The 13,847-nt window shown below is 37.3% G+C and overlaps 1 protein-coding gene across 1 annotated transcript in view; it reads left to right on the top strand.

The window, feature by feature from the left end:
- The window catches only part of LOC122806582 (venom prothrombin activator vestarin-D1-like), a 112,223-nt gene that overhangs the window by 91,454 nt on the left and 6,922 nt on the right, over window positions 1-13,847 (top strand). The window contains exon 5 of the mRNA XM_044077125.1: window positions 2,164-2,289. Coding sequence (XP_043933060.1) covers window positions 2,164-2,289 — 126 coding nt within the window. The remainder of the gene's footprint in view (window positions 1-2,163; window positions 2,290-13,847) is intronic.

A 13,847-nucleotide genomic window follows, 5' to 3' on the forward strand; every position in this document is an offset into this window, starting at 1 on the left:
TCCCTGACACCACAGTCATCCAATATGCTGATGACTCTACCTTGATCTGTTCTGCCCCAAACTTTCCTGAACTACTGACCAAAACCCAATTAGCCTTTACCACTACAGAGAACTGGATGCACCAAAATCACCTTTCTCTCAACTCCAATAAATCAAAAATACTAATTTTTCTCCCCTCCAAGATTTCCTCTTTGGACAAAAACACTTTAAATGTCCTAAGTCAAACTAACACTGCCATTGAAGTGGTTCCCTCTGCAAAACTCCTTGGCATTACCATAGATGAATACCTCAAATTTGATCTTCACATTCAACAAAACATAAAAAAAACACCAAAAGCTAGGTATACTATATAGGAACAATCATTTTCTTTCCAACTCCACTAGGCATACCTTGGCAATCACCTACCTCCTCCCTTCCCTTCTATATGGAGCCCCTCTTCTAACCAATTTATCTGTCACCAACACCTCTAAGCTCAAAGCTTGTTATAATAAGCTCTCTAAATGTGCAACTAAATCCAAAACATCAACTCACCACTGCCTCAGCCTACACTCTCTGAATTGGTTAGAACTCCCTAACCACCTAGACTATCTACAACTAACCACCTCTCACAAACTAATATTCTCCCCAGACAAATGCCCAGCATTAAAGGACATCCATCCTCCATACATCCCTAACAGATCACTGAGATCTGAGCACCAAAACCTAATCTCCATTCCCAAACCTAAGCGACCCACTGGCCAGCTTTTACTATCCTTCTCTCTAGGTAAAAAATGGAACTCTCTGCCTCCTTCTCTTAGGACTATGCCCAACACCAAATCCTTCAAGAGCCAACTTTTGCTTCACCTATCTTCCAAATGGAAATGCTCCTGCTTTCACCCCACATAAATTCTAGGGACTCCCCACTAAGCTCCCCTTACCCCCTCTCCACTATACTCTCATTCTTATTCTTATGACTCAAAAGATCTTGAACCAGCAGACTTTAACTGCTGACTCCTAACATGTAAATATTGTTTCTAAAAAAAAAAAAAAAAAATCTGCAGTCTAGATGTTAAACTATCTCAATTTGTTTAACTGTCTCATAATGTATATTATGTCTCGAATGTATGAATCCAACTCTTGTATTTTCACTTGTAACCTTTATTCATATTTTGCAAACCTATATTGTATGATATTTCACTTTGCAACCTTTATTCTTCATTTTGTATCCTATATTGTATTAAATTGTTCATGGAGCTTTTCTCCCCAGGCCTCCACTGAAAATGGGCACTTCTTGGCCCAGTGGACTTCCCCAGTAATCAAACTGATAATAAATAAATAATAAATAAATTCTATTCCTCCTGGCAGTAGTTTAGTATGGTAAATATTCTGCTGCACATTTTCCTGTGAAGTAGCTAAATGCTGCCCATTTGTAACATCCATACAAGTCATCAGGACAACTGAGATCACATTCCAGAAACTGCCATATTTTCTCCATTTTCGCCCCCATTTGCAATAAGAAGGATTTCTGTCTGCTCCTTACTCACCACCATTGCTCCTTCTTCCCAGCATCCTCCACTCTAGGAAAGAAAGTGCATAATTTCTTCCTGACTCTAAAACAGTAGGAAAGGGTTCCTTTTGCCCCGGTCAAATTTCTCCTAACAGTTATAAATACCACCTCAGGTCTCCCCTGAAAATAGGCGACTAGCCTAGCGGGACTGACTTGATTAACAAAGGTAGCTAGCAAGCTAGCTAGCTAGATTGTCAGACAGAAGGAATCTTGAGTTGGGTTCAATAACCTGATTGAATGTAATAATAACCATAATGAGTAAAGTTTGCAAACTATAACATGGATGTGAAGGTGATTGAGAATGTCTGGTCTTGATTAGCATATTGATAAGACTGTTTATGATATATATTATAAAGCATGATCAAAAAAGCAGATGGGCATATATTGTCTTTGTGAAGTTTAGGAGGGAAGAGAGGGGACAAGCCCTTTTTTTAAACTAGTGTTTAGTGTAATTTTTGTATACATTGCATATAGTTATTCTTCTTAGTTTATAAAATCCAAAACATTATATTCTTATTTTAAAACAAGATGAGGTCATTTGAAATGAAAGTTGCTATATTGTTTGCAAGGGTATGTCATAGCACTCTCATTTTAAACTGCTGTAATGTTTGTTTCAGATATTGACGAATGCACCAAATTCTCACCATGCCCTGATGGATTTCAATGTGTGGATGGGTTGAACAGCTTCACATGTGTATGCCCAGATGAAGGATGTCTGACAAGGTTAAAGAAGATAGTTACATGTAAGTCAACAACATATAAGACTGATAAAATATTATTATCATTAATTTCATGATATTGTTTTCTTGCAAACATGTAAGAACAGTCATGGCTCTTCAGAATACAGCATAACTTAAGATAACCACAAACAGCCTGCCATGGCAGTTTTGACTTGCAGCTGTTTTTCCTGCTTTTCTTGTTAAATTGATATAAACCCCAAAAAGAACTGTATGCATATAAAGATTATATAAGGATCATGTAAAACATAAATGAGGAATTATAATGCTTGACAAATTCAAAGAGTAAAAAGAACATTATTCAGTAATGCAGAGAAGCATCTGGTGGAATTGTTTGTTGCTGTAGAAATTAGGGAATACTCCACCTTAATTTCATAAAATGAGAAGCTTCTTCTGAAATTTATCCATTCAGCTCCAACCTTTACCAAGCGATATAATGAGGTTTCATAAATTTACTGCCACAATTCCAACATTTACAAAGTGAAGCAATGCCACCTGTTCATCATCATTAGCCTGTTTTTCCCATTTTCTACATGGGGCTGGGGTATTGTGTTAACTATTGCCATCTCTCTTGATTTAGTGCTACACTCCTGCCTACTTTGACACTCCTGCCTGACTGCCACAGATCTTCTGTCACACAATCCATCCACATCTTTGCTGGACATCCTTGTTTCCTCTTACCTTCTTCCTGTCTGTCCCAAATCTTCTTCACCAGATTATCTTCTGTTTTTCTGCACATGTGTCTGAACCATCGTAATCTGTTCTCTTTGATCTTTTCTGCAATTGGAGCTACTTTGCCTTCAGCTCTTATGTCCTTATTTCTTTGTCTGTCCCACACGGTGTATCCTACAACCCATCTCAAGCACTTCATTTCCATCACATGTAGCTTCCTTATCTGCTCTGCCTTTACTGCCCAGGGTTCTGTACCATACAGTAGCACTGGTTGCATCACTGTTTTGTGCACCTTACTTTTCAGCTTCTTTGTCATTCTTCTCTCATAGACTACACCAGAAACTCTATACCAGTTGACTGCAGTCCCTCTAATTTTAGCTTTGATCTCTTCATTCAGACTTCCCTTCTCCTCAACCACCCCTCCCAGATACTTGAAGCTATTAACCTGTTCCACTATCTTTCCTTCAGTCTCAATTCTCAGATTCTTCTGATTTCTCCAATTTGCTGTCATAACCACTGTCTTATCTGTACTCAGTTTTATCGCATGTGCCCTCAGTTTTGCATTCCATTCCCCTATCCTTTGCTGAAGTTCTTTCAGAGAGTCTGCCTGTAATACCACATTGTCTGCATACAGCAACTTTGTTGAGCTGTCCCCTGCGACCTGTTTGCTAATGTAGTCCATCACCAGTATGAACAGCAGTGTGCTCAAAGCTGAACCCTGGTGCACACCTACTTCCACTGGGAACCACTCTGTGAGACTGAACACTGTTCATACTTGAGTCATTGGGTCCTTTAGCCTGCACTAATTCTACCAGTGTTTCTGGGACTTTGAACCACTGCAGTACTGCCTAATCAGCTTTCTTGGGACCTTGTCATATGCTTTCTCCAAATTTAGGAATTCCCAGTTGGACTCTTTCCTCATCTCTAGCGTCTTCTCAGCTATCTGTCTCACTGCAAACATTGGGTCAGTTATGCTGCATCCTGATCTGAAACCGAACTGCTCATCTCCCATCTTACATTCTACCACACTGCGTATCCATTTATCAGTTACCGTCTCCAGAACTTTCATGCAACATTTCTCAACTGTTGATGCCTCTCACACTTTTCAGTTTAAAAATCAGATTCCCGGTATTTCCGTATGGGTTATTTGTAAGAGCAAAATTCATCTGTGGCTCTTTTTTATATCTCAGATATCTTGTATGTTGACAGAGTACATTTCAGCACATGAAACTGTATGTGTGTCAGAAGTACTTAACTTACACCAATAGTTGCACACCCTGAGGCCAGATTTGATTTATGGGCACTGACATAATTAAAAGAGATACTCTTACCAAAAGTCAATATGAAGGACTATGAAACAAGTAAAAGACAGTGTGGATTATAAACACTGAAGCTTTATTTAAACAAACATTGAATGAAAATGACTAAATTATAAAAATATTAAATAAAACCACTTCTCTAGTTTTCAACCCCTAGCTGGACTCTGAGTGTTTTCATGATTGTTGGTGTTTAGTCATTTCGTAGGTTCATAGTTACTAGGTTTGCTGTCCATGAGGCTACTGTGGACCCTTACCCAAATTCCTATTTTCCTCCAACCACTGTCTGTTTAAGCGACTTGCCCAAGGTCACTCAGTAGGCCACTGAGGGAATAAAAGCATTTTGGTCATATCTGTACCTTTGTGATCTCAATGACTTTAGAGCACGAGGCCTGCCTTTCAAAAAACTGCTTCTTTAAGTTCCTGCAGATTCATACTCACTACTTCATTAATAATTCCCTTAGCATCTGCCACCCTTTCTTGTTTTGCCTTTGATCATTACCAACAAAAGTTGTTTTTCTCTAGTGAATCTTGTGTTCTCATTTGACTCGTTATCAAAGTATTTGAGTTTCAAGCATTCCATCGAATAGTCCGAATTTATTTCCCAAAGTATTAACTGATTCTGTTTTCTTGCAGTCCATGCAACACTCATTATTTTTTTTCCAATACCAAAGTCCGAAATCATCGATTTTCTGGGACACGGGCCTTATAGTCTGGCTGTCACAGCCATATGCTACTATTGGGAAAATATGGATTTGGATATATAGACTTTTATTGACAATGTGATATCTTTACTCTTTAAAATTTTATACCGATCCACCATAACTTTCCTTCCGAAAAAAAAGCAAACAGCTTTTAAATTTATGTTGGCAGTCACTGTCAGCAGAGAACATAGAAGCCAGGAAAATAAAAATAAAAGTCACTGCCTCCATTTCTTCAGCATTTCGGAAAGACTTGCTGTGGCTAGATGACATAATTTTCACTTTTTGTGTGTTGACCCACAAGCCAGCTTTTACATTTTTTTAATTTTAACGGCAACAGAGGCCGTAAAGTCGTTCTTAACTTTCAGCCATTAAAGTATAATATTTGCATATCTGAAACTGTTAACATTTCTCTCAGCAATTTTGATTCCAGCATCTGATTTGTCTATCCCAGCATTTCACATGATACATATCTAAAACATAAATTAAATAAATAGGATTACAGTATACAGCTTTGTCGTTCTTCTTCCCTAGTCTTGAATCAGGTGTTTATTCCATGTCCAGTTCTAACTGTTGCTTCTTGTTCAGCATATGGATCACTCAGTCAGAAAGTGAGGTGAACTGATATCAACAATTTCTCTTAGAACGTGACTCAATTTGTTTTGGTGTACACAGTCAAAGCTACAGAGTAATCAGTAACGTAGAAGTAATATTTTTCCTGGAACTCATTTTTTTTCCATATTATCCAGCAAATGCTGACAATTTGAGCTCTGGATCCCCTGCCTTTTCTAAAACCTAATTTTACATCTGGCAGTTTTCTTTCCATGTACTGATGGGAGTCCAGCTTGTAAGATCTAGAGCATTACCTTAATATTTAGTGAAAAAAGCATAACTGATAATATAGCACTCTTAAGAATTTTGGGTGGCTTGGAATATAAACTGACCTTTTTATCTTATGGCCTCTGTTATGTTTTACATATTTATTGGCAAATTCTAAGCAGCACAGTAATAACATTATTTTGCAAGAGTTTAAGTAATTCATCTGGAATTACATCACTTCCTGTGTCTCTGTTATTATTAAGGATTTTTCAAGGTCCCATTTCACTTAATTCTCCATGATGTCTGGCTCTAGAGTAGAGAAACTACCCTGATATGTATTTCTCTATTAGCTATCTATTATCTATCTATCTATAATCTGTCTGTCTATATATATATATATATATATATATATATATATATATATATATATATATAATCTGTCTATCTATCTCTCTTTCTGTTTCTATCTGTATCTATCTATATCTTTCTATCTTTCTCTCTTTTTCTATCTATATCTATCTGTCTATATATATATATATATATATATATATATATATATATATATGTCTGTATATCTTTCTCTCTATCTATATATCCCACTATCTATATCTATCACTCTCTCTCCATCTGCCTCTCTCTGTCTATCTGTCTATCTATTTCTCTATTCATCTAACTACATGTCTATCTATCATCCATCCATCTAGCTAGCTCTTTGTATTTCACTGTTGCTAATGCATGCCCTATATAGTTCGGTATATTTCTGCCACCTATTCCCAATACCTCCCACTTCTTTTAGGTTGCTCTCTTCTTTGTTATGTATTATGCCTGCTTTTACCTGGAAGTTACCCTTAATAACATTAAGCTTCTTGGACAGATGTTTTGCATTCCCCATTCAACTGTCTTCTTCCATTGCTTTGCCCTGCTTTTTTAAATGCCTGCTTGTCTCTCTAGGCATCTTTTCTGAACGTCTACATATGCTTTGACATGTGTTTCTTATCTTCATTACCTTTTGCTCTCCCTTTTCCCTGGCTACTTCTATAGTCTCCAGAGATGTCCATTTTGCATTCTTAACCTTCTTTTTTGGAATATGTTTGATTCCAGCATCTGGATGATATCACAAATGTCTGTACACAGTTGCTCAGTTGTTCTGTCTACTAGGTCTACTCCCCAAGTCTATTTTCCATCCCCTAGTTTATATATATATATACTTGGAAGACTATATATATATATATATCTATATATACTTGGAAGACTAAGCTCATCTCTCACTGGCCTTTTTGTTGAACGTATAGAATTATTCCATTTCTAACAGCAAAATACATAGCAAATCTGATTTTGATATTGACAATCTGGTGATAAACATGTGTAAAACTGTCTTTAAGGCTGTTGAAAGAGACTGTTTCCTATAACCAGGGAATTATTTTACTGGTTTATATTCTGCTTTATTTCACACTCCAAAGCAGAACTTGTCATTTATTCCCGCTATATATTAACTACCAACTTTAGCATTTGACTCACCTAAGATGAATGACACATCCCTTTTGCAGTTATTTCCAAAATCTGCTGTAGATCCACATAAAGCTGTCAGTCTTCATCATGATTTTCAATTATATAGTGCAGGTAAATGGTTCTTAACTACATGGTGGCATTAGTGAGCATCTCATGATATAGTGATCATTATTTCATACATAAATTAAATTAAAATGCATCTTATGACATGGTGCTCATGAAATATGAATAAACAAGGGTTTGAAGTTCTTGCTTGAAAGCATATTTTTATGGTATTGGTATCAAGTTACATAATCTAGAAAGTTATATAAGAGACAATGTGCATTTCTTTATAATTACACTGAATCAGAATCAGAATCAGAAGAATTAATTGGTATTATAAAACCATTCTGTCTTGTATCTGTTTATTCATTCAAAAGAAATAAACCATTTTGCAATATCTTTTTTTGCTGGGAAAATGCTTACATAACGTGCCTTTAAAAGCGAGTAAGGTGCCTTTGGATATAATGCAGTATGGAGCATGAGGAGTATTGTTGCAGCAGTCAGCTAGTTAAAGTTTTAATTGACAGCCAGTAGTGCATGTAAGGTTGCTTAAAAGCCGTGAACTAGGATGTTAGTTCTTCATCTGAAGACTCATCTGAAGGAAGATACCGGAAACATGTAGTGAGCCCAGTCATGGCTACTCTTGGAAGTACTTAGTGGAAGTACTGTTTATGGAGCTAGAAAATGAGCTTGAGTGAGCCCAGTCATGGCTACTCTTGGAAGTACTTAGTGGAAGTACTGTTTATGGAGCTAGAAAATGAGCTTGAGTGAGCCCAGTCATGGCTACTCTTGGAAGTACTTAGTGGAAGTACTGTTTATGGAGCTAGAAAATGAGCTTGAGTGAGCCCAGTCATGGCTACTCTTGGAAGTACTTAGTGGAAGTACTGTTTATGGAGCTAAATAATGAGCTTGAGTGAGCCCAGTCATGGCTACTCTTGGAAGTACTTAGTGGAAGTACTGTTTATGGAGCTAGAAAATGAGCTTGGGAGTAGCCTGCAGCCTTTGACTTTCGTTTCCCAAAAGACAAGCTGTATCTCAAAGGGACTGGATGTTGTTAAAGAGAAGTAACTTAATGCACTGTGTTTATTTATTTGCAGGCGCAATGCAAAGTCAGCTATTATTTTGGATTTTGTTTTGGTCTTGCAAAAATAAACCTTTGTTTTTGCATATGTCGTGCCACTAGTGTTTCCTTGGACATTGAACTGGTGATGTTCATTTGTACCACTGCTGAAATAGACTTTGCCTATTTGGGCTGTTTCCTGCCTGGGAACCAGGCTGCTTCAAAAGCTCTGACTCCCTCCCACACCTTCCTTCTGGCTGCTCATTGGTTAGCACCAATCAGACAAATAGCAGCCAGAAGAAAGTGGTTCAGTACTTTCTTCCTGTCTCACAGGAAGCAACTAAGGAGTTTCTCAGGAGCAGCATTTGTTTTACAGATTAATGTATGGCAGGTAAGTTCTCATTAGGGAATTTTTCCACACAGAATCAATTGCCATTTTTAAGATGAGAGAAGGTTATTCTAATTTTTGATGAAGAAATGGAATTGCTTTTTCTATTGTAAACTCAGTATTTGTTTATATGCCATTATTTTCATGTCAGAAACTTTCTTTCTAGCTTTAGAAGCTTATTTTTGTGTGTGGGGGGGTATTATTTGCATTAAAGGTGTACTGCTTTTACAACTCTTTAGTTTGAGTGTTTGAGTTTTACTTACAGGTAGTGTTAAAACTGTGAACATTGTTTCTAGTATTTGTGTAAGTTGTGATAACTTACCTGAGCATTTGCTTTCAGTCATGACAGCACAGGGAATGGAATTACTGTTCATTCAGGGATTTTAGATACTGTTTGTACATTTACTTTGGTTTAGGAACTATTTGGCAAAGGACAAGTTTGTGTGCTGCTTGTGATCACTGTGTCACAGCTTACTTTCTGACTTCCAACATTGCTTACTGGTGATTAGGCTACTTTCTTAGTTAAAGCATGGAAACCCTGGTCCTGCTGGTTCCTTTACCTCTATACATAAATGCGATAAGAGAGAAAATCTTACTAAAATTGAGACCTTTTGGTCATTGTGGGCTCAGTCCATGCTTCATCTGCCGATTGAAGACCCTGTAGTGACCATTCATTGTTCCTCTGCTGATCTTTCCAAGTTTCTCTGATCTTGCATCTTCCTCCATCATGAACAAAGGATCAGTAATTGTTCCAGTGCCTGATAAGGGCATAGGAGAACCATTCTTCTCTTTGGGTTTAGAAAATGTTCCAGGAAATTCTTCATGGAATAGCTGTAATCCATAAAAAAGGCAGGTAGACTTTATAGAATTTCCCAAGCTAACAAATTCCTGTTTTCTCACCTTTGGTCTTATTCTGAAGCCATTTCTGCATCAGTGTCAGCTGGGCAATAGACTTTTAGTGAATCCTAACCCCTACCTAGGGGTTAAAGAAGGGAAGGGGTTAGATAAATTTAGGAAGATAATTTTCTCTTCAGCCACTTTGGCTTTTAGGCTTCACAATTGCTAGGGCCATATGGGGAAGTTTGTTACATTGTGCTGTAACTTTAAAAGAATACTCTACTAGCCTGCCTTCAGATTATAAATCCTTTCCAGATCTAATTATTTCTAATGTACATCGGGTGTCTAAAAATGACATAAAATGGGCATCCGATTGTGCAGATAATTGTCTAGGGCCACTGCTACAGCTACTGTTCTACGGAGCTATGCCTGGATATCTAACCAATGGTTAGCAGATAAAAGTAAATCTGAGATTTTGAATGCTGCTTTATATACAGATGTTGTATTTCATCCTTTTTCTACTCTTTTCCTCAACAATATTATGAAAGAGGGAAATTGGTTCAGGGAATTAAACTTTTTCTGGTTCCCATTATAAATCAAGTAGATCCTCTACTTCCTTCAGAAGACTGTCTTAACAGTCTCTGCCTACTTCTGAAAAACAGGGTGCAAAAGATGGCAGAAGAGGATCAACATTCAAATTGTTTCTGAATCAACAAAGGATAAATAAAATAAAAATAAAATACTGAGGAAAGAATTTGCCTAGAGACAAGTTTTATATCTTTTCCTTCTCAGATTCTGTGTGTCTGTTTCATACTATCTGTTCTCTGTATTACTTTTTGAGTTATACACAGCTCTGAGAGTATTCACAAAGAGAGTAATTCCTGACATTGCCCTTTGTGGACTTGGGAATTCTCATGTTTCTTTATTTTGACAACTTTATTATCTTTGCAGTGTATTTTCTCGGACATTTTGAATCTTTAACATGGATTGTCTCCTTCCTCACATTTATGGAGTTTCAGATAACTATTCAGTACCTGTCTTTGTCTCTGTCATACAGAACTGGGACTCTACGTTTGTATGAGGATCCAACATTATCATCCACTGGAAACTCAGATTCCAATTTTGTGCCTTATCAAAAAGGAACTGCATGGGTATAGACAGCATATAATTCTTAATTCAGGTCTAACTTTTTTCGTCATATCCCAACACAATCTGTAATAACAAATGCCACAGATTTTGCTTGGGAAAACATTTCAATGAGTGTAAAAAGACAAGGCTATGGGGCATGTCATATAGGCCAAAGAACATTGATGACAAAGGGATGCTAGCTATGATCCATGCAATAATATGCTTTTTTCATCTGTGATCCCAGGAATCCTTGCACAGAATAATAGACAACACCCCAATGATGTGGCACTTCAACTAGTAGAGGGTTACTAGATCTTTCCCTCTGTGTTGACTGCCTGTGATAACTTGAGAGGTAGCTCTTCAGCATTTCTTGCTACTCCAAGCATCTTACATTCCATCAGAAAAATATATAGTGCCAGACAAGCTAAGCAGGGCCAGGGTAGACCCTCATTAATGGAAATTAAACAAGAAGATCTTCAAGGGATTGATTCAATTGTGGGACACTCTTCAAGTAAATTTGTTTGCCTCTTTTCAAAACAGACACCTAACCAGTTCTGTTCCAGAACTCCTTAAGGGTAGACCAACAGAAGAGATGCATTGTTTTACTTTCCACTAATATTAAGGGTCATTCTTAAGACTCAGATGGACTCCTGAAACATCTTTGTGGTTAAATCCCCTCAGGCCTACACAAAAGTGGTTCCCTTCTTCTTGAACTGGCCAGGGGCCATTGATGCAAACTTCCACACAGATTGGATCTACTCGCACATGACACAAACAATTATATCTGACTGCCTTGCTGATTCAGTTCTGATAATTTTAGGCATCCCTTTTATAAGGGTGATGTACAATTTCCAAGTAGCAAGTACTAAAGGTGGTGAAAAATCTGCTACTTAGAAATCATATATTGCAAGTGGAAAAGATTTCATAGTTTGCCCTTAGTCAATATCAAGGGCCATAATAGGGATTATGTAGTACTGGTTCTCACATATTTGTGTGAGTTGCTATCTTCTGGCATATGATATTCCTCTAGTAAGGGTCACCATGCAGCCATTTCAGAATACCTTATTTGTTTTTAGTAATAAATGTCTAGAAAAAGGGTTTATACATGAGGCCATGAGAAAAAGCTAGCTCCTTCTTTGTACCTTGCCAGAAAAATCTAACTATTCTTTTGGACCTACTCATGTAGAATATATGTGGTTCATTACTTGGAAAACTGTTCTTATTGCTCTGACAACTGCAAGAACAGTATCTGAGTTGCAAGCTCTCAGCCACCCAACACCCCCCTTTTTTTCTAATACAGAATTGTTTTTGTGGATATAAAATGATTTTGTGTTATATGAGGTTCAGGATGAGGTTGCTTCCTATTTTTTCTATGACAAGACAGTCCTGAAGTCACTTCCTCCGGTTTACTTTTTTATCAGATTAGTGTTGGCCAATCAGCATCCTGAATAAAGGCTTGAAAGGAAGTCAGACCTTTTAAAGCAGGACAGCCCAAATTAGCTAAGGTCTACTACAACAGTGTAGAATTCGAACATCTGTTGTTGTGGTAAGTTCTTACACAAATGTACTTTGCACATATCGGCAGTTAACCAGATACTTTCCAGTTTTCAATTCCTTGTGGTACCTCTGCTGGCAAGAGCAAACTCTATTTGAGCTACTAACTACCTATTGCATTGTGAACATTCTTTCTTTTCCCAGCATGGTTTAGCTGCTGGACAAAACCATGGAGGAATTGTTGAACAAAATGTTTGACACACAGGTGGGTACTGACCAAAAGTTAATGCAACTACATCAGCTAGTTATACTGACAAATCTTGCCAACTCTAGAACCATGCTACTTATGAAGCAACTAACTAGAGATGATGACTCTGGATCTTATTTAGAGTCTATTGAGCACTGTGCTAATCAGTTATTACTATACTATGCAAAAATGCTGTCATCCCAGCTGACAGGAGATGTCCCCAGTTCTTATAATGAATGGGTTTATCCACTTGCTTCTTAGCTTGTTAGTCTGTAGTGGAATTAACCTTTGGACAATCTCCATCTGTGATTCAACAATTTTGTTGTGTTTTAGGGTTAGACTAGGGTTTATGTAGGGGGAAAGATTTACTATATGTGCATGTTTGTGTGCTTTAGGGTTAAGGTAAGGGCTATGTAAGGGAACAGATTTAGTGTATGTGTGAGAGTACATGGGTTAGGGTTACAGTAAGGGTCAGGTAAAGAAATACATTGTGCTTTGTGTGTGTGTGTGTGTGTGTGTGTGTGTGTGTGTGTGTGTGTGTGTGTGTGTGTGTGTATGGTGATTTTTCCATATTCCAAGTTCTTTTATATAGTAGTAGCATTACAGAAAGTTTTTTTTAAGATAATGTACAAGATGAGGGATAAGGTGGTAGGGATAGGTTAAGAATGCACTAATAAGGTTCAACAGGGGTGAAATGATGAACTTGTGTATCTAATTTTAAGTAATGCAGTATACATTAAGAATTTGTGCTATCTGGGATTATGATAATGTATTTCTACAAACTGGTCTTTAACAGATTCTACTTTACATATTAAAATCTATTACACAAGTACTACACATACAGCTACATTATATTGAGCCTTACAGGTGTAAAAGATTTGCCTCAGGATAGTGTCATTATAATCCCTGCACTAGGCTGGTTGAAGCAGTATTAAATCATAAGCAGATATGTCTGGTCTCCTGCAGCTGCTAAAAATAATTAGATTGTCGTTTGACTATAGTAGGTCACTCACATCCCTTCTATATCAAGTGAAGGCAATTACATGTTCATATTAGGTTCTCTACAATGATTTCTTCTGATGCATTCAGTAGTGTAAATATTACATCTACCACTGCACTGCATAAAGGATAAGCTGCTATAAATGTGTGAAAGCAATGATCATTCTTTAAGTATAACTGGTTGCAGTGCAAGTGTCCTTGTAGGTAGCACTTCACACTGGGGAAAAAGGATAAATGGAGGATGGTGTTCTTGTATAAAACTTTATTTTTATATATATTTAATTGAGTGTGTGCGTGTGTGTGCGTGTGTGTGCGTGTGTGCGTGTGTGTGCATGTGTGTGCAATGTGTGTG

The sequence above is a fragment of the Protopterus annectens genome, chromosome 7.part0, assembly GCF_019279795.1.
Source record: "Protopterus annectens isolate FY-2018-M chromosome 7.part0, PAN1.0, whole genome shotgun sequence".
Lineage (NCBI taxonomy): Eukaryota > Metazoa > Chordata > Ceratodontiformes > Protopteridae > Protopterus > Protopterus annectens.